General features: G+C 37.1%; 1 protein-coding gene across 8 annotated transcripts in view; it reads right to left on the reverse strand.

Annotated features, from left to right (window-relative positions):
• CSNK1G3 (casein kinase 1 gamma 3) overlaps positions 1 to 27,553 on the reverse strand; it is a 69,978-nt gene that overhangs the window by 2,557 nt on the left and 39,868 nt on the right. For 3 of the 8 annotated variants that reach the window (XM_071732044.1, XM_071732045.1, XM_071732051.1), the window contains 8 exons: positions 26,855 to 27,089; positions 19,993 to 20,078; positions 19,699 to 19,783; positions 15,554 to 15,702; positions 13,696 to 13,791; positions 9,195 to 9,296; positions 6,146 to 6,252; positions 5,750 to 5,773 (listed from right to left, as the gene is read on the reverse strand). In XM_071732044.1, the coding sequence (XP_071588145.1) occupies positions 5,750 to 5,773; positions 6,146 to 6,252; positions 9,195 to 9,296; positions 13,696 to 13,791; positions 15,554 to 15,702; positions 19,699 to 19,783; positions 19,993 to 20,078; positions 26,855 to 27,089 (884 nt within the window). The remainder of the gene's footprint in view (positions 1 to 5,749; positions 5,774 to 6,145; positions 6,253 to 9,194; positions 9,297 to 13,695; positions 13,792 to 15,553; positions 15,703 to 19,698; positions 19,784 to 19,992; positions 20,079 to 26,854; positions 27,090 to 27,553) is intronic. The other 5 variants (XM_071732046.1, XM_071732049.1, XM_071732048.1 and 2 more) reach the window with 5 other exon arrangements.

Genomic DNA, 27,553 nt, shown 5'->3' on the forward strand with positions numbered 1-27,553 from the left:
TTTGAGAATAAAGAATGTTCCGTTATCTGGTTATTATTTCACTTTAACTGCTATTATACCAAACACAAGCTCGAGTCAAGATTGTGTCATCAAAAACTATCCACTTAAGAAACCACTGATAATGATACAAGAAAACAATTTGAGCCTTCCTTTGTCAACTAGAACTTTAAAAAAAAAAATCCCCTGGGGCTAATGAGTATTTTAGAAGAAAATGTTCAACAATATAATCAATATTCTGATTTAGTGTTGTTATTATATTATTATATTATTACATATATATTATAAAATAATAAATAAGATCACAGCTTTAAGTAAATTAGAGTATACTAACACACTTCTGCTTTATTGCATACTACGTGAAGGACACTAAATTTGACAAATACTGTGATTTTCACTTAGCAGAGATAATCTGAAATTAACTGAAAAAAACACTGCAGAAGGAAAAAAGAATCAGAGGAAATTAGAGTAGAAAATATGGAGGAGGACTGCAGAAGTCCAAGAAGTATTTTTGAAAGTGAACTAGTAAACTTTCAATTTTCATGTTGTCTTATTTTAAGCAATTCTTATCTCCTGACCAACCCCTTTCAACTTCAAGCTTCCCCTTAGTAAAGCATTAACAATTTGCACTCAAAAAAAGAACATGCAAGCTGTCTACCTTAACAGAGCTTGCCCCATGGAGTTCTGCAGTTTGGAATGCTCACTCGCAGAGCTATATTATTCTAGAGTCTCTTAAACTATGAAGTACAACAGAAGTGAAAATACATTTGTACTGCATCAATAGCTTATCAGTAAATCCTGAGGTTCTCCAAGGATTTTTAAGTGTCACTAAAATTCAAAAAGAATTCAGATTTTGTTTGCAATATGGGGAATGGGGAAAGCATTTGAAAAACTGGGAGATTAAGCGTTTAAAAATGAGGATCTACAAGGGGTGAGAACAACATCTAAAAGGAAGGGGAAACAGAAGTTACCTTCTCAAAATATCCAAGGGCACCCTGTTGCTCAGTCACTGAAAAAGTAGCAGTGGGCAGAGGCAGACCAGAGCTGCTCTGAGAGTTACATAACTTTCAGCAGAAAAAAACATTGGTTATTGTTGGAGAGGAAGCCCAAAATTAAAATTGAGTAGGGGAAACTACGTAGATAAATATTTTTACAGCTAGAAGATATATCATACTGTATTAACTTTAAAATACTTCTGCACGAGACAAAGTTGTGTTTCAAGGCTAGCAGCCACCAACTGCAACTGAAATTCCCCTATAAGTACTAGTCCTTTTATCTACCACTAATATCCACTATGACTTAAGCTTTGAATTTATATGCAGATAGAATCCAGTTTAGTTTAACCCTTCTTTCACTCCAATTTTTCCCCATGTATTTTATGTATACATATTTTAAAAAAAAACAAACAAAACAAACCAAAAAACCCCAAAACAACAAAAAAACCCAAACCAAACAAAAAAACCAAAAAAAACCAAACAAAAAAAAACAAATAAAAAAAAACCCCACCAAACCAAAACAAACCAAATCAAAAAAATTTTACAGTGGTCCCTGCCTTTCAACATGAATTAACCTGTTCTCCTGTAAATGTGAAAATCCTGCCCTGGATTGTGATGGCAAACCACTTTTGTATCTGTTTCAGATTAGAAGGCCTCTAAGAAAACTTACAGAAAGAAATTGTCATAATTCATAATTTTAGTATAAAGAACAGGTTACGCAAGTAATTGTACAAAGATTAAAGTGTGGCATAGAATTAATATTCAAGAAAACCAATACAGAATTTACTCTTCATTGTTTAACTACATTATCCTAGTAAGCAGTATGTCTCAGGAACAGCAGATAACACTTCTTAAATGCTTAAAACTCCTTGGATTCTCTGTATAACTCAAAGACAGTTTTGATTTTCTTGATTTTCTTCCCAGAATATTTCAACCCATCCTTACTGCAAATCTCATACTGTCCTGTCTTATTTCTCCATACTCTACTTAGTTTGCTATTCCTCTGTCAACCACAGATCATTATGCTATAGGGAATTCAGGAGTTTAATCCTGAACCAACATAAAGCAGTGCCTTTTCAATCTCCTGGTCTTCTGGAGTTTGCATAATACTACTAAAAAGTGCATAGTTTCTATTCAGAGCTTCTTATAATTAAAAGAACTATTCTCAACTGATTATAATTCAGGGAATTTCACTAAATGCTGAAGACCTATCTGCTGTGGGAAAAAATTCCTTATTACTATATAATATATCTAAAAAAGTATTAAAGGAATTCAATTTCCATGAAGCATTGTAAGCCACAGGACTGCATTAGAAACTTAGAGATGTGGAATATTTATAACCCCGTAGGTGCTATATTTGTAAAACCTTTCAAGGCAAAATAAATGTAATTTTAAAATATATATATATATATATATATTTACATGGGAATAAGACAGGTCAGACTACATTACTTGGTAATAAATTTTACAAAAGAAATATAACTCTGAAATTAGAGAACCACAGTGCACACTGTCTGTAAGAACATAATTTGTAACGAAAACGCAGACATGTTTTTAAGACTTCTGTCACTAGAGGGTGCTATCACCGCTTTTATAAAAATAAATAAATAAATAAATATATAATTATATATATTGCATTGTTCAAAACCATTTTTAAAGCTACATGAACAATACATATGCAGAATGCATAAGAATAGATACATTCTGAAAATACCCAATTCTAGGAAAGAAACTTTTTAAAGAAAGTATTTAATGACTATTAGCCTTTTCCTCTGTATAATTTGAAAAATTTCTATAGTGGGAAGTATAATACAGATTTATGCATTCAAGAAAAAAAAATTATGTTCTTGTAGGATGTGGTCTTTGAGATGTTACCTAGGGTAGCAATATCAGTATTATGCGTACAACCATTTCTTGTCCTGCTTAAAACATTATCATACGTTTTTCTGCTAATACTCTTACCACTACTACTTAAGCAGTCCCTTAGAACAACATGTTAAAATAACTCAAATTCTTAATTGTGTTTAGATAGCTGTGCTTTTATACAGCATGTGGCAGCACCTTACTGCAGGAACATTACCAGACATTTGAAGTGACAAATCGAATGCAAGATCCAAAAAGGATGGACCACAAACATTTCCCGTTTGCCCTTCTCTGCCCTCCTGTGGCAAAGCTGTTTGGTACTCAGAAATACACATGCTTCATATTTACAGGGGCAACAGTTCTGATAGCTACGGAAGAGTTTAGGAAAAAAAGCTAACTGCTGAATGGAAGACTGTCAAAGATTAGGTCTACAAGTGCCAAGGCAGAACACCAATCAGGTGCTCTACCTGCTTTACATCAGTAACAACTGAAATAGGGCTGAAAGCTACTTCTTTAAAAAACAAACAACCAAACAACAAGAACACAAAACACAAGAACACAAAACACAAGAAAACAAAAAACAACAACAAAAGCACAAAACAAAAACTAAATGCACAAACAAAAGAAAGCCAAAGCAGAAACAAACAACAGTAAAACCCACAACCCATAAACAGAAAATACACCACCTCAACCCCACACTTTCTGCATAGCAACACATAAGCAAGCATGACAAGATGACAAGGCATAACATTTAGAATATATAACTGCACTGAGTACACAAACATATCAAACAATGGAAGCATTGGATGACTGTCTCAAAACAATAAAATGCATACTGAAAAACATCCATATGATTTACAGCATCCCACTGAAGAGCTAACAAAAGACCTAATACGCAGCTGAATGTATTTGTTTTCCTAGTTACAATCACAAACTATATGGCACCCTTCAATCTTTAAACCAAGATAGTCATACTAAGTTTCTAAAACTGAAAAAACCTGGAAGGAGGAATGAAGTGTTTCTAAAAACTTCACTGCATTTTTTCTCCACAGAGTATGAGGAAATGAGAAGACAACAAGAAAAAGCTGACCTTGTTCATATTTTCAGGTGGAGAAAAGACTGTGAAAGAGGCATGAAGTGGGATTCTTTTGATAAAACTGTCTCCTTAGAAACAGAAATGTCTGCACCAGACATGAAGGACACCGATATGTGCATTTCATTACACTCCTCAACAGTGTAAAATCTATAAATTGATATTTTTAAAGGTCCCACAATACCTTTTGGTATTAAGCTCATAGCTATTATGTTAAAAATTGTAAAATTACCAAAACCTTATTACTGAGAAAATAGGCACTTCTATACATAGATGTGTGGTAGTAATGCTGAGGAGCGGATGTGAGTGCGAGGCTGTGCGTGTTGCTTTGATTAGTGTCAAACTATAAAGCAACTTCTAGCCACAAAAAACTGTGAAGGAGGAAACTGTTGTTTAAATAAACACCACTGAAAAACTAATTTATGTGTTTCATATTGAAAAAAAGAAGATAGGATATTGAGACTAGGTATTTTTTTGGAACAAAACTAGTAAAGACTAGGCCAAAAAGGTAAAGGAGAGCATATGTGCCCACCACATCAGAGTAAATTAACTTCCATACTACATCTTGGGCTTTGAGAATTCTCTACTTTCTCTAAATAACAAGTCATAGGTTTAATTGTGCTAAACAGTGCTCTAATTTTTAGACACTTAATCTCCTTTGTGTATATAAACTGGGAATTGAGGAACGTTATCGTTGCAAGGAACGTTATCGTTGCACTTATCAAAAGGGAAAGGATAGGGGATTTTTCTATGTGCATCCTATCAATATCCTTTATCTCTGGCATTTCTGTGTTTTAAATACATATAACACTGAATTCTTGGCAGAATAATAACAATACAGTACTATGCAAAGATGGCGGATAAAAGAACTGGTAACCTAAGTGGTCAGGGAAAGCTACTGCAGAAGGTTGGTTCAACAGATACCTGCACTTACAATTTTGAACTACACATGCCCATAAACTTAACATATCAAAATTAGAACCTGCACAACAATTAGTTCCAGAAAAAATTACATTTTGAGAAACTTCTCCTAATCTGAAAGGTAGGAAAACACGTGCTACAAAACTTAGTGCTATTAAGGAATGCTCACTGCATTCTTCAAGTACTAATATATCCTTCACACTTGAGTTCCTGGAATTTATGACAAGCTAGATCTATACCCTAGTAAAATCCTATTTTAAGCAGAATTATAAAAGAAAATGTGTTAAAAGCTATACTGCCTTTAGCTATCAATAATATTTTGCTGTACTGTTTCAAGTCTAAATTTACTACTCAAAAGTCATTAGTAGTCCATCCCAGTTAACGAATCTTAATATTTTCCCTTTTCATTACACTGTAGCTTATGTTTTTGTAATTAGTTGGAAGGTTTTCAGAGACTAATAATCTGCCAAATATTATGCTTTCAAAGATAATAGGCAAAACTCAAACATTTGCCAGCATTTATTACTTGTTCAGAAAGGTGAGTTGTTCTCTATAGTTAAAATATTAGCTGAACACCACAACATCTGAAAATAACAGGATAGCCCCTCTAAAACAGGATAGAAAGAAAGGAATACTGAAAGGGATAAAATAAAATACACCACAGACCACACATATAAAAAACAAGCAACATTTGATGCAGGCAAAATAGCTCCTGAAGGTGGCTGTTTTTCTGTAAAAACAGTCAACTGTTTCACAACACTAAAACATGTTTTGTGATGGCCAAATGGACTTGCTATTTTCTGGACTTCTCTTAAATTAGTTTTAAACCAAATAACCCCTGGGGCTATTTCTGCCTGCTTTTTGGTACTGTAGAACTCACCACATGTTCAATACTTTCTGGCAGCTACACAGAAAGAGAGTAAGGGAAAAAAAGAAAATCAGAATAGCATACAAGAAGAATTTTACATTTTTCATATATAACTTTTGGTAGCCTGCACACTATCTTAAATTAAATGGTTCAAAATTAGTTGAAATATCAAAAATGCATTCACATGTATATACTAGAGAGATGGATAATTGATGGCTTTGTTTGAAAAAGCAAAAGCTATTGAAAGTCTATTATTTAAATATTTAAAGCCAAAACACTGTGTAACACTGCATTTTTGCCCCCAACTGTGAATATTCATTTTACACAGTATTTTCATAATAACTATACAAGAAAAATTTTTAGTGGTTGAGCATACAACAACCAAAAATTATAAAAAAATGGACATACTTGGTTTCATCCATTACTTCTACTTCTGCAGGAGCTGTGATGGGTGCATTTGAACGGCCTGCAGTTGGGTCATCTGTGTTCAGTTCTCCATTTGTTGAGCTTACTACCTGAAATCACCAGAAATACCTGAAATTATGCTACTGTGAGACATACATTTGTCAATTCTTAAAGTTACAATACAATAAAATTTTTAAACAAGTAATTTTTGTTAATTCCAAGAGTCTTTTTATTCCAATAATGGTATTTTTCCAGGTTGTATTCCTGCATCCCTGAACTACTGCCATTTTTCTTTCATATCCATTAGCAGAACTGACAGCTACATGACAGAATCAAAATGAGAAGACTAAGCAAAGTAATTCTGTTGACTAGGTTTGCTGATATCTCATGTCTTCTCAGAGCATTAAGGGATGGCAATAACCACTTTGCTGATATCAATTCCGTCAGTCTTACTCCATCTTCATTTCTTCAGTGCTTTTAAACTCTTTAGTATCCCTTGTGTGGCACAATTCAGTTGTATCTCAGAAGAGTACTCACAGAAGAAAGGAGAACTAAGAAATTCTCTAGACCTAAGAGAGAGTGGTGGCTGGTTTTCACTCTGAGAGCATGAAAACACTTCATGCCATTTAAAAAAAAACTTAAAATTAGATACATCTTTATTTCCACTCATTTCATCATCTCAAATTCCTTTGTAAATTCTTGAGCCACCAAGACAGCTGTGGTTCTCTGGGAATATTTGTTTTCATGTTAAACCAAACAGAACCCAATATTCTCTCTCCTAGTTCCTGTCAGCTTTCCTGCATGGCAGATGTAGCTACTCCAGAGGCCTCTCCCTTGTTGACCTCACAGAACCATCCAGGAAGATGGGTAATGGAGACACACAGGTGGTACCTGGTCAGGACAGCTGGTAGTGCTAACTGACCATTAAAAAGTATCAAGAGGTCTAACTAGCTCCAAAGTAGCAACAAACACCTGGCCAAGTGGCACTGCACAAAAATATCCTCATGGTCAAATATATATAAGAAAACATCTGCAAAATATAACCACCTACAGTAAGTAGACCAATGGTAATTCACAGTTCAAGATTCAACAGCAACCAGATGATTCCTGAAGGCCAGAGATTAAGGCAGAGACAAGGAAAGTCACCATCATTATGTTACTATACCCCTCACCCTTCCAAGCCCTGCTCTTACTGTAGAAATTACTTCTCATCTATTTATAACCAGAGCTAATAGCCTTGTGCTATTTAAACCCTGAGCTAGAAGCCTTGCCTATTGAGTGCCTATTTGTGCTTTCTGTTGTACTCACTGAGTACAGATGGAGCTTCTCAACTTAGGTGAAAAGCACAAGTGGTGTATTGGCTGTTTTTCCCTAGTCAATATACCATAAGCTAAACAAATTTAAAGTATTAGACCCACTCCTATGGTGAGACATAATAACTGTGGAACAGCTTAGTTTCTTAGACATATGGTACTTTAGAAGCTTTGCATACCTGTAACAGCCAGGTAAAATAACAAAGTTAAGCACAAACACCAGTTCTCCAAGCAGTAATCATAAATCTTCCTGCTAACCCTATGCTTTGTTTTGTGTTAGTATGTAAACCAATATTTTATCTGCCATGTTCAGAAAGCTCCTCAGAACAATTTTTGCCAACATTCATGCTTGTAATCACAACAAAGAATTGTAAAAATTTGGAAAGACAAGGATTACACTTTACCTGAGGAACTGCAAAAGGTTTGTTATGTGCTACGGTTATCAAAAGAGTGGTAAGATACATAACTTGGAAGTTGCAGTAACTGGAATTTAACAACACGAATTTGTATTTTTCTAACCTATAAGATATAAGAATCATGTAGTAATTTTGGAAGATACGATTTCAAATGCAACTCTGATTCCACATTAATATACTGTTCTCAAAAGATAATTACTACCTTTAAAACTGATGCTTTTGACAGAACTAAACAGCAATTCAAGTTGAATGTACAGGTAAACTTCTTAAAATATTTGTCAATGGGAAGCATAGAACAATTTTTAAATGTTTCTTGAATATACAGTGATAATTATAATCTACTTGCTTTTCTTACATAACAAACGCCAATAGGTTATAAGCAGCAAAATTTAGCAGATACTAATTTTTAATTGAGATGCAAAGGGTTTAGAAAAGATATGGAATTACAACACTGGTGAGACTGCAGCTCTGTTTTCTTTACTGTGGACTTCTCATTCCTTCTTCAGACATCAACAATTTTTTCCAAACCAAAACTTCAGCAGTGAAGTATTTCATTTAGATTTCAAAATTAAAAATACAGCAGACAGCCAAAGTATTTTTTTGTCAGACAAGACTTCAGAGAACAAAATTATTTTCATTTCCGACTGAAAGCACAAAGCCCCTTTAGCCTTTGCAGATGGCATTTTGATTCCTTCTAAATTAATTTAGATTTCTTCAAGCATTATCCCACATATCTCATCCCTAAACAAATTTAAAGAAAAGGCACCAAAAACCTATGAAGAGGAAATAAACCACTAAGAAGAGAAAAAATGTTGGTTTCTGCTCATTTTTCCACTGATAATCATGAAGTACTTCCTGGGAAACATTTTTCTACTGAACTATTGTTTGAATAGAAGTAGTAAAGTTTAAGCTGAAACCACTACTTAACACTTTCATTTGAAGTTTGCATAGGGAACAAAAAAAAAAAAAAAGACTGGAACAACAATTTATCCAGTCAATGGTGGTTTACAACTAGATAATACATCAGAAGTCTAAACTTCAGTTGCTTGCACTAATCTGAGTATATACTCCCTCAATGAAATAGCGTCATTGCTTTAGGTTTTCACTAAGAAACTTGTATTAGAAAGTTGAAATACAAAGAGATAACCAGTTTTCTGCATCTGTTTTAACTTAAGTTTGGCCATTGTGAAGCAGGGAATATTAGGAATAATCTGAGCATTACTGGAGAGGAAGCTTAATATGAAAACAGGAATCCTTACCTGCACTACAGAAAATTGTTATTACATAATTCAAAATTAGTAAGTCATGAAAAGTAGAAAATACCTGTACTGAGCCACCATGTCTATCAGCTGCTAGATGAGCCCTCAGATGATGCATATTGGCCTGCTGTGAATCCCAAGCATCCCTATGATCTGTTGACTGTAACTTTAAACGCGTAACAATAAATGCAAAAGAAACAAAAATACCAAAGATAAACAATTTCTCCAGTAACTATATTTTTTCAAAACACCGAAGCACTGCATATGGAACTACTATACAGTTTGTACATCAACATTATCTGCATATTTATATATGCCTACACATACATTTTCATGAAGAAGTACAGTAGCTAAACCCACAAGATTCTTAGTAAGAAATTAAGTCCACTAACACAACCCTCTAACTTAGCTCAGGTAAATGGACACAGCTCTAAATTCTTATGATTGACATTGGTCATTATTATGGCTATAAAATTAAAAAAACTTAGGACATTTTAAGATCTTTAAGACCAGTGTAGATATACATTAACAAGGATCAATTTAAATAAAAAAAAAATCCTAGAGTCAATTTTGTTTTAGAGTTAGACAAAAACAAAGTAAAGGTCATAATGTAGCTGTTCAAGTCTCTGGCTGTGCAGAATGTTTAAGCCTCATCTTAGCACCGGCGGACAGTGAAAATAAGCTCTGTGTGAGATGCGAGCAGATCAATGACTTGCTGAGCATGGTGGCAGAGCTTAAGGAGGAGGTGGAGAGACTGAGAAGTATTAGGGACAGCGAAAGGGAAATTGACTGGTGGAGTCACACCCTTTCGACTGCAATAGAAATGCAACAGGAGACGGTGAAGCCCTGCCCCTCCTCCTATCAGGCAGCCGATGCAGACCAGGTGGACAGGGGAGAATGGAAACAGGTCCCCCACCGGAAAGGCAAAAGAATTCTCCCCCAACCCCCACCATCCCCCCAGGTGCCCATAGAGAACAGATATGAGGCCCTAGACCCAGAGAATCAAGAGGAGGACAGACAAGAGGACGGACAAGAGGACGATCTGTCCAGAAGGTCTCCCGTTCGCCCCCTGTCTAGCACTCAGATTAAAACTTCACCCACAAAGAAAAGAAGAAGGGTAGTCGTAGTTGGTGACTCCCTTCTGAGGGGAACTGAGGGCCCTATATGTCGACCTGACCCATCCCACAGAGAGGTCTGCTGCCTTCCCGGCTCCCGGGTGAGGGATATTACTAAGAGACTCCCTCAACTAATTTGACCCTCAGATTATTAGCCACTGCTGGTAGTCCAGGCTGGCAGTGATGACATCAATGGAAGAAGTACCAGGGCGATTAAAAAGGACTTCAAGGCCCTGGGTCGATTAGTTGGTGGATCAAGAGCACACGTGGTGTTCACCTCAGTTCCTGCAGTAGAGCAGATGAATGAGGAGAGGAGCAGGAAAACATATCTCATCAATAGGTGGCTAAGGGATTGGTGCCACCGGAAGAACTTTGGGTTTTTTGACTATGGGATGAATTTCAGCATACCAGGTGGACTGCAACTATCTAACAGGGGAAAAAGGACTCTAGCCCACAAGCTGGTGGGTCTAATAAGGAGGGCTTTAAACTAGGTTTGAAGGGGAAGGGGTTGAAACAAGGTTCTCCGGAAAGGAGCCCAAGGGTGGACAGCGCAAGTTAAGGGACAAACCAGCAGCCCAACTGAAGTGCATGTACACCAATGCTCGCAGCATGGGCAACAAACAGGAGGAGCTGGAAGCCACTGTGCAGCAGGAAAGATATGATGTAGTCGCTGTCACGGAAACGTGGTGGGATGACTCCCATGACTGGAGTGCTGCCATGGGTGGCTACAGGCTCTTCAGAAAGGACAGACAGGGTAGGAGAGGTGGAGGGGTAGCCCTGTATGTTAGAGAGTCTCTTGACTCCATAGAAATTGAAGTAGGTGATAATAAGGTGGAGTGCCTGTGGGTCAGAATCAGGGGGAAGGCCAACAAGGCTGATACTGTGATGGGAGTCTGTTACAGACCACCCAACCAGGAGGATGAGGGTGATGAACTCTTCTACAAGCAGCTGGCACATGTTTCAAAATCGTCGTCCCTTATTCTCGTGGGTGACTTTAACCTGCCGGACATCTGCTGGGAATTCCACACAGCAGAGAGGAGGCAGTCTAGGAGATTCCTAGAGTGTATTGAGGATAATTTCCTGATGCAGCTGGTAAATGAGCCTACCAGGGATGGAGCCCCACTTGACCTACTCTTTACAAACAGAGGGGCTGGTGAGGGATGTGGTGGTCGGTGGGCGTCTGGGACTTAGTGATCACGAAATAGAGTTCTCAATAATCAGGGATACAAGGAGGGTTGTCAATAAAACCTCTACATTAGACTTCCAGAGGGCAGATTTTGGCCTGTTCAGAAGACTAGTCCAGAGCATACCCTGGGAAACAGCCCTTGAAAACAAAGGGGTCAAGGAGGGATGGACATTCTTCAAAGAGCAAGTTTTGAAAGCTCAGGAGCAGGCTGTCCCGGTGTGCCGAAAGGCGAGCCAGCGGTGAAGATGACCACTCTGGCTCAACAGAGAGACTTTGAAGGAAATTAGGATTAAGAAGAGGGCCTACCGGTTATGGAAAAAAGGGTTATTTACTCAAGAGGAATTCAGGAATACAGTTAAGTTATGTAGGAAAAAAATTAGAGACACAAAGGCACAACTTGAACTAAATCTCGCCACCTCTGTGAAGGATAACAAGAAGTCCTTCTACAGATACATCAGTGGCAAAAGGAGGGGCAAGGAAAACATTCATTCTTTAATGGACACGGACGGGAATGTAATTGTCAAAGATGAAGAAAAGGCTGAGGTATTTAACACCTTCTTTGCCTCAGTTTTTAACAGTAAAACGGGCTATCCTGAGGACAGATGGCTTCTGGAGCCTATAGGAGACAAGAATCTAAACACCCCCCCTGCAATCCAGAAGGAAACTGTCAGTGATCTACTGGGCTGCTTGGATCCCCACAAGTCTATGGGACCAGATGAACTCCATCCAAGAGTGATGAGAGAGGTGGCAGAAGAGCTCGCCAAGCCTCTCTCTATCATCTACCAGAAGTCCTGGCTCACTGGGGACATCCCAGATGACTGGAAGTTGGCAAATGTCACGCCAATCCACAAGAAGGGCCGGAAGGAAGACCTGGGAAACTACAGGCCCGTCAGCCTGACCTCAGTGCCTGGCAGGGTTATGGAATAGATCATCCTGGGGGCAATCACACAGCACCTGCAGGATGGACAGGGGATCAGACCCAGCCAGCACAGGTTTAGGAAGGGCAGGTCCTGTCTGACCAACCTGATCTCCTTTTATGATCAGGTGACCCGCCTGGTGGATGAGGGGAAGGCTGTGGATGTGGTCTATCTGGACTTCAGCAAGGCCTTCGACACCGTCTCCCACAGCATCCTCCTGAGAAAGCTGGCTGCCCACAGCTTGGACAAGCGTACTCTGCACTGGGTTAAGAATTGGCTGGAGGGCCGGGCCCAGAGAGTGGTGCTGAATGGGGCTGCTTCCAGTTGGTGGCCGGTCACCAGCGGTGTCCCCCAGGGATCAGTACTGGGCCCAGTCCTGTTCAATATCTTCATTGATGACTTGGATGAGGGGATTGAGTCCATCATCAGCAAGTTTGCTGATGACACCAAGCTGGGGAGAAGTGTTGATCAGCTGGAAGGCAGGAGGATTCTGCAGAGGGACCTGGACAGACTGGAGAGATGGGCTGACTCCAATGGGATGAGCTTCAACAAGCCCAAGTGCCAGGTCCTGCACTTTGGCCACAACAACCCCATGCAGCGCTACAGACTGGGGACAGAGTGGTTGGAGAGCAGCCAGGCAGAAAGGGACCTGGGAGTCTGGATTGACAGGAAGCTGAACATGAGCCAGCAGTGTGCCCAGGTGGCCAAGAAGGCCAATGGCATCCTGGCATGTATCAGAAACAGCGTCACCAGCAGGTCCAAGGAGGTGATTCTGCCCCTGTACACTAAGGCCACAGTAAGGTAAGGCCTTGAGTACTGTGTTCAGTTCTGGGCCCCTCAGTTCAAGAAGGATATTGAGGTCCTCGAACAGGTCCAAAGGAGGGCAACCAAGCTGGTGAAGGGACTCGAACACAGATCCTATGAGGAGAGGCTGAGGGAGCTGGGGCTGTTCAGCCTGAAGAAGAGGAGGCTCAGGGGAGACCTCATTGCTCTCTACAACTACCTGAAAGGAGGATGGACCCAGGCAGGGGTTGGTCTCTTTTCCCAGGCAACTCTCAATAAGACAAGAGGGCATGGTCTTAAATTGTGCCGGGGGAAGTTCAGATTGGATATTAGAAAGAATTTTTTCACGGAAAGGGTGATCAGACATTGGAACGGGCTGCCTGGGGAGGTGGTGGACTCTTCGTCCCTGGAGACATTTAAAAAGTGACTCGATATGGCACTCAGTGCCATAGTCTAGTGACTGTGGTGGTAGTTGTTCAAGGGTTGGACTCGATGATCTCTGAGGTCCCTTCCAACCCAGCCTATTCTATGATTCTATGATTCTATGTCACATGAGCAGCTTACCTGATTTTTGGATTGTTGCACTTTATCTCTGTGCTGATATGCTTCTCTGTTTGAAGACAGTGCAGGATCTGAATGTATTGAACCCACTGGAGCAGGCTACAAATATAAATAATACGTAGCAACTGGTAAAAAAAATAAATTTTCTAAGTCTTACCAAAATTTCCTCACTTGTGATGCAAACTAATCTTTAAACCTGACAGCCTCCTACAACTGATAATTTGATAATTAAAGCAAAAACCTCACTAGATATTTACTAGCACCAAAAAGAAAAAAAAGGCAAATCAAGACTTACACAATTTCATGAAGTAGCAATTCTGAATATTATCAGTCAGTAATTTTCTGAAAGTCTTTAGGCTGAAATTTCCTGCGATTAGCAGGTACGTCTTTCTGAGGAAAGCCTGAAGAAAGGCCTGAAGTAATTTTTAATGCTAAACACTGAAAAAAAATTTAACAAAATACTATAATTCTTTCAAAATCAGACATGGAAATTCAGGTCAGGTATAATCCAAAATGGTTCCACATAAACACATAATTATTCCACATAAACACATAATAATTGTTTCACAAACACATAATACCCTCCCCACTTACTAAAAAAAAGGAGCAAGGAAGATCTGAGGTGCTGAAAAACTAATCTTTTCCCCTTTCTTTAAAGAATAAAACCCCACTATTTTCTGGAACTGTAGCAGCACTGTGATGGAAACTGATACTCCACATCATATCTCATTACAACAATGCATATAAAGCATAGACAGTTTCTCATAATGATCTGATAAATATCTGAAATATAACTTGGATGCAGATGAAGTGATTGATCCGCATGTTAAAAAAAATGGGAAGAAGACAGTCCTCAAAGAAAAAAAAATACATGCAATAATGATAATCAACTGTGGATTTTCTAACAGCTTGAACTCAAAATGCAGTCTGAATTCCTACTACCTTATTTTGTATTGAAAAGAGATTTACTTTGAGAATACGTGTGAAGAGTTCAGACTCAACATGAAACATCTCAAGGCAAAAGATAACACTGTTTTTTCAGTCAATGTGTTAGACATCTGAAAACAGCTTTGTAGTAACAGCTGTTCACAACTGTAAGAGCAGCCAGGAGATGCACATGCATGAAGTTCAACCAGGCCAAGTGCAAGGTTCTGCACCTGGGTTGAGACAATCCAAAGCACAAATACAGCTTGGGAGGAGAAGAGATTCAGGGCAGTCCTGAGAAGAAAGACTTGGGGCTGGACCAGAAGCTTAATATGAGCCATTAATGTATGCTTGTACCCCAGAAAGCCAACCGGGTCCCAGGCTGTATCAAAAGAAGCATAGACAGCTGGTTGAGGGAGGTGATTGTCCCTCTCTACTCTGCTCTTGAGAGACCACACTTGGAGTAATGTGTCCAGTTCTGGAGTCCCCAACATAAGAAGGATAGAGCTCCTTGAGCCACAAAAATTAGAGGGTTGGAGCACCTCCTCTATGAAGAGTACTTAGGACATTGGGGCTGTTCAGCCAGGAGGAGACGAGGCTCTAAGGTGACCTTATAGCAGGTTTCCAATATCTGAAGAGGGCCTAGAAGAAAGCTAGGGTAGGGACTTCAGCATGGTCATGTAGCAAGAGGATAAGATGTTGTGTCTGCTCTCACCCTGGAAGTGTTCAAGGTCAGGCTGGATGGGGCCTTGAGCAACCTGGTCTAGTGGTGGGTGTCCTTGACCATGGCAGGAGGGTTAGAAAAAGATGACCTTTGAAGTCCCTTCCAACCCAAGTCATTCTATGATTCTATGTATTCTGAAACTCAAGACTAATACTGGTTCAAAACTTAACACACAAAAAACCAGTACGTTACTAATAGCTTAATTGTACTCACCAGCTGTTTCCCAATCCAATCATATTCATAATCAAATATATAGCCTTTCCGATCAAGTAAGTCTGTGAAGAGCTTTCTTAAGTAGTCATAATCCGGCTTTTCAAAAAAATCTAGTCTTCTTACATAACGTAGGTATGTAGCCATTTCCTCTAAATAAAAAAGATAGGTACATGACTGTCACATCTCTTCTAATGGCACCCCTAACACATAGTTATTACATTTAAAAGCAACCTCTACTTCTCACCATAAAATTTGAACAGTTCTTCACTACAAATTTGGTGAATTACCAGAAGTTCCTTAATAGTATACAGCCCTAATCAAGATACACAGCCCTATTCAAAAGATATCCTAAGTGACCCTCACACCATTTTCCCTTTACATTACCTGTTGAGATCTTGCATTGAATCGTCCAATCATGGCGGACAGTGTGTCAAAAGAGTGGGGAGAAATGCCTCTAATTTTCAGTATTTTGGCCAATTAATTGTTCAAAGACAAGCCTATGGAAAGGTAAAAAAGTGGGTATATGAAAGTACAGGGTGGACTATGTCTCAAAGAACATCTGTTACTGGAATGCAGCCTTCCTTTAAGAGAGGATCAACATATAAATTCTGGACTGTGCAACTCTAATTGTCCTGACAAAAAACATTCAGTATAGGCTTTGTTGACCTGTAACTGCAATAGGACTATGCAACAGTGCTGAATGCTTCAGACATCATGCTATATGAAGGTCTTGAGAAGAAGTGGAAAATATCCTGAATACAAACACTGCAGAGAAGTACTAAGGTTACCTGAGCTCTTGTAGAATGACTTCTGAGCAGTGTCAATTTAATATCGCTGTTTAAATACCATGTCAGCATACAAATGGAGATTCATTTAGGTAGATGTTACATGGAAATTATAAGATTCTCCCACTAGTGGAGACCAGGGAGATTTCTGAAAGGGCCTGGACCTGTAAAGATAAAAGGAAAGAGCTTTCCTAGTCATTAAGGGGTATGAAGTACAGACTGTGCACTAGCAGCCAGAATCTTCTAGTCAGGACAAGAGCTCCAGCACAAACATTTTGGCAGGTGATTAGAGCACACAGAAGACCCATTCTTGATAATGGGTTTTAGCTGTGAAAGGTTTCTGAGACAACAGTTTTAAGGAACAAGCATCCTTATGAACAGAAGTCTACAAAGAATCCAAGGGCTGAATGAGAGTACCCATGAACATCTGAAGCCCAGGCTTCAAATGCCATTGACAAACTGCTCAGATATGTGGCTACATTTGCAGTAACACTTTCAGGAAAGTGAAATGAGAAGCATGTAGAAATACAGTCTGAGTAAACAACAGATGGTGAGAAGAGAAATGTTAACAAGTTTTCAAGAGACTAAAAACCTAACCATACTGAAACTTGGTTCATTCAGACTCCATCCATCCATACCTTCCTGTTACAGAAAGAAAAAAAAAGAGGGGGGAAGATCACACTGCAGTAGTTTGGAATAGAGTACTGAGACAACTTCTCACAGTCTGATACAAGGAGTGTTAGTCACAGGAGTGACTAACAATAGGACTCATGAAACACCTAGCCAGGGACACACAGTCCGGGCAGACATAGCTCTTAAAATCTATTTGTTTAGGAACCTTTGTAGTTCATGAAAGATTGGGAAACCATCTTATGGCAAGTGGTTCCTCGAAAAGCAAGCCAAAAGGACCACAAGCCAAAAGACTACTCACATGGTCCCACGGTTCAAGAGAATGCATATGACCAGCAAGTCAGAGGATGAATAGGTAGATGCCACCAAAACTCACTGATCCTATTAAGAAGCACAACAGTATCACTACACACTGTCTCTAATTCACATGTAACACTAAGACTGAAAAATCTGACCTTTTACTGAAAAATCTGACCTTTTCTGCTAAAAAAGGTTCTGTAAGAAAGAAGCCTATTTTCTGACAGAGGATGACTGAGAAGTGCAGAGTCAATGTTAAGATTGAGCTATGCCAAGTTAAACTCCTTTAGAGATAGTGGGGTAGAAGCAGGGAGAAATGAAGGTTTGAGACCAGCCTGATAAACAAAAGTTGCAAGGCAGAATCACATTTGTGCTCTCAAGAATGCACCAGAGGACAATGGTGCTGATGCATCCCAAATTATTCAGTTCTGACAAAACCAGAGTATCAAACTCCATGTTTTAGGCAAGCAGATGGCACAGTAGATAGAAGGAATTTATTGCCACTTCAGTTCAGTTGACAACCAAGACTTCACTACAACTGGCCAAGTGGATCAGTGCTTGAAATAAGCAAAGAGAAATATTCACATGTTGTTCTCTAACTGCACTTTCCCAATATAAACCAGAATCCAAATCATTCAAGACTTCAGAAGTAGGAAGGCTGGAACTCAGCTATTTAATGCAGCTTAATCTGTTACAACTGGATGACTCCAAAAAAGAAATACCACCATTCATGCATCTGAGGCCTGAAATTAAAATCCTTGCTCATATTTTCTACAATGCAACAGAACAGGGGATAAAGTGTTTCACATGTGAACAAGAACAAAGTATTTTTCACTGGTAGTACAGAGTTCTCTTGACTTACGGAACATCAACCAGCTACTTTAGTCTGCACTCCAACTGAAAAGAACTGAAATTACCATGGATTAACTCCTCATTCTATTGTAGATCCTAAGTGACAACCAGGACAGGAAAAGAGGAAATCCTCAGATTCTTGATGTGCAAAAATTTCCATATACAGTAATGTATTTATTATGTAAATGTGCATATGTATTATGAAAGAATTTTATCTTTTATCCTCCAAGGTAAAATATTTTTTCCCTTTTCCGCTTTTAGATCCAATTCTTTCAACAAACATACACTTAATTAATTTGGTGTATATCCAGAAATAGTACTGTGGATATATATAGAGCTACTCATGAATAATTATTTCTAGGATCTGTATCACCTACACCTCAATTAGATATATAAAGGACTGCAGCAACTACATAAAAATCAGCATTCAAGATGTGCATGAATTACTGGATGCAAAAGATTGACATTCCCGAACAGGCTTTATTCCCTACATTTAAACTTCTGTCAATTCACCAAACTTACATTCAGACATTTGGCCTAAGTTATTATGTAACATAAGTAATTTTCACTTGATTTTTTTTTTTCACTTGTTTTTATTGTTGTAGCTTCTGTTTGTTTTGGGTTTTTTTTAATACAGAGAAGAAATTTGATAATGGACTGATTTTGAGTACACTGTTGGGAAGAACTTTAAAAAGCCACCTAGCACACTATCTATCCCATAACAAATCATACAACTCCAGCGAAGGAAGCTTCAGTTTCCCTGCTAATGGCAATAACCGTTCATGCTCTTCCTTGTATTTGAAACACAGGAGTTCAAGTCTAAATTTCACTGGTTTGGATTACATCCATTAATTTGTTCTGCTGTGGATCTAACAAACTTAACTCCTTTCATCTTTGTATCTGCTTGTAAGTACAGGAGAACTTCCTTCCCTTGTAATTTTGACTAAACCAATCTTCATCTGCTCAGTCTTTGGTGTCTAGCAAATACATCATATTAGAATTCTCACTTCTTTTATGAGATAACCTTAAAATAGGGTATATTTTCTTATAGTACTATCCCCAATATGGAACATATGAGGAAACATGAGGCTTTATAGAATCAATAGAGTGAAAATGGCAATTCATTATCTTTCAGGCTACATTCTATTTCTATAATTAAATTTAGTAAAGGATTTATTTTTAAAAAAACAACAGATTACACTGTTCACTTGCATTTTTTCTATGTAACCGAGAGTCATTACCTAAGGAATCATTCCATACATAATAATTCTTAATATGGATCTAATCCTCCCTTCATATACTATCTGGAATTTATTTATTACCTTTTATTTTTAAGGATTATTTGCAGTATGTCATGGGTATGATACCAGATTAAAGCTGAAATGGCTTGCAAAATTTTATGTGTGAAGACAACATTAGCTTAGCGCTGGATAATTCCAATATCAAGGGATAATTCTTTTGTTACCATAGTACATAATATATAATTTTTGAAGCATTTATTTATTTAAAATCAGGTCTTAATTAACAATGCCAGTTTTATTTTCTAAAACAATAAACATCTTTATTAACAATAGACATTACCTGGGAAGTTTTCACATAGTACTTCTGTAGGGGTTGCTCGTTTTGTGTCTCCAATTTTCTGGTAACGTTCTTTTAATGTATCAGCCTGCAATACAGGAAGAAAAACAAAACAAAAAAAACCCAAAACCAAAACAAAAAATACACAACAAAACAAACGAACAAAAAAACCAAACAAAAAAAAAAAAAGCTTCTGAAGTTATACAGGTTACAGACAAACTTTCAAAAAGAAAGATATCGTCAAGAAAAGCTGATGATGTGAAAATAAGAGAGAGGAAGATATTTAAAAACCACTACCTTTAAACCTTGCCATGGAAGGCTTCCTCTGAGAAAATACATAAACATATGACCTAAAGCTTCCAAATCATCTCTTCTACTTTGCTCTGAAACAAAATTCAAATATTATTAGAACATTAAATCTGTATAATTTAACATTATATTTAACAGGTAAGATATAACTAGATGTTAACTATATTTAACAGGTTACATCCCTAATTATGTAAAAAAAATTGGGAAGGATAAAGTAACTGAAATCAAGCTAAGTATATGGGGGGGCTTCTTGTGCAGTATAGACTCCATCAGGAACACAGCTAAAACACAAGAAAAAAAGCAGATGCACACTGCTGGTATATTTATCCCTAACAGCACTTTAAACAAATTATGCTGTTGTAAAAAACAGTTATTATTTTTAAATACATTTTGACTCCTTACATTTATAATTGCATAATGTTATATTTTTAGTTGCAAATTTAAAAGAATTTAGAATTTAATTGACCTGATTTCTTTTCTATAAAATGAAAAATCTGGCATGGGGAAGGATTTTTTTGTTTGATTTTGTGGGAATGGTATTGTTATGTTGAATCAGTTTGAGTTTGGAATAATTAAAAAATAGTACTCAAATATCCTTTCTCATGGACTGGATTCTTCAAGCTAAGCCTGGGAAACAGGAAACCCAAAGATTATATTGCTATTGTTGGAAGAAGGGTCTCTGAAAACTGGAAAAAAATAGCAGTGGACCACTGGAATGTAAAAGGATTTCAAGCATCAGCAGGAGGTAGGGCTGCTGATGCACACTGATCCTAGTTCATTACAATTTAATGAGATGTTGTGCTGACTAAAAGGTAATACAATTATAAGATGACAAACACATAATAACACTTTAGGGCACAAGGCCTCCTATCTCTCAAGGAGATAACCTGAAGATAGCTAAGTTACCAAGAAACTAATACCTGTTATTTAGTTCACCAGCTATAGACAAAATTATCTTAATTCAAACAGATTGATTTGAACAAGAACTAGAACCTCATTCATCAGGCTATCTCCAGAAATAATTTTTTTAACACACATTTTAAAGTAACCATAATAGAGGTCAAACAACAGACATGGAATCTTCAGTAAGAATCCATTATTAACACTGCATCCCCCTCCAAAGAAAGCTTTACTGTTTGGAAGAATGCTGAGACAGTAGAAACAAACTATTTATTTGGATCAGAACACAATTTTAGCTTTTAGATGATTACACAGTTTGACACACATACGCATTACTATAATCACAAAGTAGATGAAAAGTGACAATCACATATCCTGAACAGTCAATTTATAAAGTTTAGCAAAAATTAAGTGTTGGCCTTACTAAAAATTATATGATTCAATACAATAATATCTTTTGAGGAATAGAACAGCATCCCGTCCTGAACAAAATCACAAATCCTGAAGTTTGTGAGTCTGGCTGGTAAAAATCAAGTTATATGCCAATATTATCATAAGCACATATTGTAAGCCATACTGTTAAGAAAAAAGCGGACTTCATAGAAAAATGTCCTGTTTTCACTTATACCTTTAACTAGGGGGAAAAAGATTTATTTAGCTCATTTTGGATTAGAAGCACTGTTTCATACGCTTACAAACTTATAAAGTTATCTTACATAGCAAAAGGTATTTATCTATGGCATCTACACTCCTGCCCCTGAGGTACACTGATAATTCAGTGGGAGCAAGAATTTCCTACAGTGTTTCTAGTTCTGGAAAATAATTCAATTCTGCACCACTTCCTCAGTGGTAAGTGAAAGTTGCCAGAACTCCTGGAGTGCCATTGCCACAAAGTACAACATCTAACTGCAGAAAACATTTTTTTAGTTTCTGGAAAAAGTCCAAGCTTTAGGCTAATGTATATTTAGGTCCAAATATTTGTTATTTTTATTAGAAGAAATGTGTTAAAATTGATCCAATGTACAATATATTTTCTTTTGCTGGTATAGATTCCAAAAAAATGTCTGGCCCTTATAAAGCTTATTGAAAATAAAAAACATATGAGAGCTCTAATAACAGAGTAGATCTATGGTAACCGTAAAGGGGGGTGTGGTAGGTGGTTTTGTTTGAAGATATGTACTGCTTAAAGAAATTTACTTCATTTAACCTTCCAATTAGCATTAAACACCTGAGTTGTTTCATCCCCAAGAGTCTCTGGCATTAATTGCAAGATAACTAACCTCTACCTCTTCAATAATTAAGTACTACAAAAAACCAAGACCAATACAACCAAGGATATTGGCTGCTCCCCAGAGACTATTACAGGCAGTCATATTACAACATTTTCAAATTCACATGACTATACTTTCTGTTGCCAAATAACTCAGACATGAACTCAGTATGCTGGTTTTCTGCACATGCTCTAGTGGGATGCTGTAGGGTTTTATGTTGGGTTTGGGAGGGTACGGGAATGGGTAGGGGGTGCTTGAGGTTGGGCTGACAGTTGGAGATGGTGGTCTTAGAAGGTCTTTTCCAACCATGACAATTCTGTCATTCCGTGATTTATGGAAATCAAGATAACAACTACCAATTTAGATTTCCAGAAGATTAGGAAAACTGTAGGACTTTTTACAGATACACATTTTTGTCTTCCATAGCTCCCTAACAAAATCTACATTCTCTTAGATCCCTCCCTCCCTTCCTGGAAATGGAAGGGGACTGGGAAAGAAGCATGGAATAATTTTATCCCCCAAAGAAACCACTTTATAGAAGCAAGGCCACCAGCTACGTGCTGGTAGGAGCTGTAGAATATTTGTATGTTCTTCAAATAGCTATGTGAATAAAGCCAAGTCATTTTCATATAGACAAAATACCTTCTACTCAAGCTATCAAATCCCAGCATGGCACAAAACTACCAGAAATTTTGATCAAATATATGTTTCTGGAAAAAAAAAAAAACAACATTGAAATAAATGGTGTTGTGATGTTCAAAACCTCTATTTATACCTCAAAAGAGCGGGCCTTAGTAATTTTCTTTAAGTTTTGACTAGAAACATATGCAAACACTTAAAGTCTTCCTATTTACTGTGCGCCTGTAATGACAGTTTTGAACACTATGGATCCTCAAATGTACATCTGATCAAAGGACAACATTCTCTCACTCATACATACTAATGTAGAGCAAGTTAGAGTTCAATAAATGCATACTTGAAATCAAATTATAAGAGATCATGAACCTGACAATCTCTTTTTAGTGAACATACACTCATTTTTTACAAGGGTCACCTGACACCTGAGACAGTCAAGAAGCTAACACATGTATTAGCTATCAGACAATTTTGCTATCAGAAAATTTCAGTTGCTAGGAAAACTACCTACAGTTTTCCCTTAAACTGACCTAAAAATTTCTCTAAATACTAGTATTTCCAGTGCTGGAAATATACATATGTTTATATGTATGGTATGTATCCCATATGCCACTCTGTCTGAAATCAAAGGGACAACAGAGCTTCAGTGTTCCACAGATCCCACTGCAAGAATTAAATAAATACTTCATTTGTAGACGGGAATCACAGAACATACAGAAAAAACAACAAACTTTGCAAAAAGGAGAGGCTATGAGAGAGTCCCATTCACACTGTTCAGTGTTTTTTAGACCTAATAGATCAGGACGAACATTGCTCTGTCATCAAAAAATGCCTGCAAAAAAAATCAGGTCAAGAAGAATCACTGCTCTGAGTTTGAGCTGGAGTTGAAATATGAGGTTGACCTTTTTTGCTTAGATCAGAAACACTGCCATGAAGACTTCAGAAAGGCATTCTAAACCTTTCCCATCTACATTTAAGAATTATTTAAGTATCTTCAAATCTCCTGTGAGATGAAGATTTACAGCAGTGGACTGAGACATACTACTGAAGAGCATTTGCTTTGTCAAGCTACTTGGCCAGAGGAGCCAATATGTATCTATCCTCTCCTCTTCATGGCTTTGAATCAGGCTCAGGGGTAGAGAACTATCCATGATACACAAATAAAAATGGCAGAACTTCCACACATGTTAACCAAGTGTTAGACAAATATAAACCCCTCCAACCAGAGATCAAGATTCTACCCAAAGAGCAGAAAAGTCTCTCTTGAAGGAGAAAGTGTCATTTGCTATGCTCCTGTGTTAATATCAGACATATCATTTCCTCAAAATTCAGCTATGTTCTTCATCTAATTACCATATTTACAATTTGGATTATTTTCTTTGATGATATGGGAGGATCTCTTCTTTAAGGACTAAAAAAGCTTATTTGAATTTATAATTAATTGTACCACTTTAAGTTGACACAAACTAAGCCTGAAAAATAAATCTAATGCCTCCTTGAGCAACTTTTAAAACAAAAATTATGTCTTAGAACCTATATATGGAAAGCAAGGCTATTAAGTCAAAATTCAAAACTTACAAATAGTCAAGGAGTAGAAGGGCCTGTGAACCTTGTTCATAAATTGCTTTTTTGAAACAAGGATGCTTCCAGAATTTTTTATATTATCAGAAAAGAAAGTATGTATGAATTATAACAAAACAAAAAAAATTACCTTTAAACTACCAAGAATCAATTTGCCTGCAAAAGGAAGACATTTTTCACCTGTTTCATTTTATCTGTTCAACCACATGATAATTACACTTTGTACATCTTTATGTACAATAGCTTTAGTCTTAAAGAAAGCTGAGTAACTGTTTCACAGCTGCTTTGTTACATGTAAACCCACCTCCTAAGCTTAGACCAAAGAAGCTGAATTCTAGGATGCTCAAAGAGCTGAGTCAAAATTGCTTTTCACAAGACATGGTTATACTACAGATAGTAATTCTGGGGTTTTGACAACCAACAGTGCTGAAATTTAGTCATTTCTGATGCAAGTACAAGGAATTACACCAGTGCTTAATATATTTAGCAAAACCTACCTTAGATGTCTTCTACTTAATTTAATTCTTTGCTTTCTACAGAAGCAATTCCAAAAAGAGAAGACAGGCACAAGAGCCCAGTCTCTTACTTTTAAAAAGGGAAGGATCCTATTTTATCTTACTTCAGGATGTGGGACTGCTAATGAGATTTTAAAAGCAACTTAAAAGTCTGCCTCCAAAATGAGATAAGACATTAGATAGCACTTTTTTTTATTACCCTAAAAAATATGCACTGTGTAATTATGTAAAAAGTTATTTAAATTTAGATGTACAGTACCCAAGTAAAACTTATCAAATGACTCAGATCACTTTACAGCAATTTTAGTGATATCTGACCATATGCTTCTAATAATCTAGGGTCCATATTACACATATTGTTAATCTTCCCTATGAATATGTAATATAGCCACAGTTACACTTGCTTTTTTCTCTCTACTTAATGGAAAAAGTTGAGGTTGTTTAAGGAATCTGCATGGAAAGAGCAAGATCAGCTCATGCCAAAGTCTCAAACGAATGACAGAATTGGTTTGCACGTAACCAAATTAAATCCTTCAGCTTTGCTTGTGAAGAAGCAAAGCAGTCAGAAGATGTAGAGATTTAAGACAGGTGGAAAACAATTTAAAACTAATTTTAAAGTAATGTATGGTCATGTGGAATCAGTGAAATATTGAAACATTAACATAGAAAAACATCTTTTCACCATCAGTTAAGTCTACCAGTTGAAGTACCCCTCCTATCTGTTTTGAAGATTTGCAGCAGAAATAGGCAGAAGAGCTTCAGCCTGATTAAGTAAAAAAAAAAAAAAAATGTCTATAAACAAGGTAACTGAATTCTATTTTAAAGAAGGCATGAATGCTGAACATGCATACCTACATATTACTCTTTAAAGGAAATCTGTCATGACTCCATTACAAATAGACCAAATTGAACTACACTGCTGGAGCATGTCCAAAGAAGAAGCTGGTGAAGTACCTAGAGTGCAAGTCTTATATGAAGAAGCAGAAGGAACTCGGGTTGTTTAGTCTGAAGAAGAGGAGGCTGAGGGGACACCTTATCAATTTCTAAAACTCTCTGACAGGAGGCTGGAGTGAGGTGGGTACTGGACCTAGAACAAGCTATCCAGGGAAGTAGTTGAGTCACCATTCCTAGAGCTATTTAAGAGACTTGTAGAGCTGGTGCCTAGGGACATGATTTAGCAATGGACTTGGCAGTGCTAGGTTAATTATTGGACTCAATGATCTTATGGGTCTTTTGCAGCCTAGATCATTCCATGATTCTATATGTTATCATATTTTTAGCTTCAGCTGCTAACTACAAGCTACTGTGGTCTAATTTTACTGATAAAATACCTTTTTACTATCTGAAAAACGTGAATGGATTCATATTTGCTATATTAACATGAAGCAGTTTTGCACGTTAAGTATTGTGCAACATTTTCAATGACCAGTTGAAACAGTAGCCTAATTAGTTATTACAATGCAATGATATGCGTTGTAATATGCAATTTCAAAGGTCTAAAACTTCTTTTCACTAGTAAACCTCTATATAAATGGAATAAGCAAAGACTGCTTTGAGTGCTCATGCACATTTTTTCAACTAAATATGTTCAACTCAATAATAAATTAGTTCTCTATATAAAACTGTCATTTCTTTAGGTCATCATAACTACAACACTAGCATAATGCATAGCTACTCTGAAAAAGTCTCATTAACAGTATAAACATTAAAAAAAAACAATCAAGAAACCAGCATCAAATAAAAGCTACTTTTATTCCACTACATGGTGCATTTCAAAAGGATCAAAATACTTGCAAGGTAGCTTTGAAAAACTGTTTTTACAATCTGTTCGCCTCAGTATCTTTAATTATAACTTGTAATTGCATCTAAAATTACAACTTGAAAAACAATATTATTTCAAACGAATGACAGCTGTTGAACTCTTGTTTCTGCTTAACTTAAACTTACCTTTTCCTAAATGTGTATTTATACTCATGTATCTAGCTGTTCCTGTAAGGCTCTTGTGTTCTCGATATGGTATGTGCTTCTTAGTTTCTGGATCTACATACTCCTTTGCCAACCCAAAATCTATAATATGAATAATTTGCTGTGTTTTATTTCCAGGTCGTCCTATTAAGAAGTTCTCAGGTTTTACATCTCTGTATATCAAGTTCTTGGAATGGACATATTCCATACGAGAAATCTTTAACAAAAGGAAAAAAGGACAGAAAGTTTAGTTTCAAATTCAGGTTGCCACATTAAATTGTGGTAGAGGATAAATATCTTAAACTGACTTTATATTCAGAGGAAATCATTCCTCCTACTGTCTTAAAAAACAAAGGGCTACTGATCTTAACAAGGTATCTCCCAGTTAAAGTCAATGAAAATTTTATACATCCTCTAAGATATGCCACAACAAGTATTGGAAGCTTTCACACTGGACATTAGGCATGAATCAGTATATAACAGAAGCTATCTTATTTAAGAACAGCTGGCACCAAGTACATTTTGTACATTAAAACTATAACCAGAAAATATGTCACCAAGTACTGAGAAGCAAAATCCCATGTAAATGTATTACATATTAAAGGTATAAACGAGAGAAGCACAGAAAGTTCAACACCATACTTTTAACCTCCATTCTAGCTGGGTCACTTTCTATCAAAA

Source organism: Heliangelus exortis, chromosome Z (genome assembly GCF_036169615.1).
Source record: "Heliangelus exortis chromosome Z, bHelExo1.hap1, whole genome shotgun sequence".
Classification (NCBI taxonomy): domain Eukaryota; kingdom Metazoa; phylum Chordata; class Aves; order Apodiformes; family Trochilidae; genus Heliangelus; species Heliangelus exortis.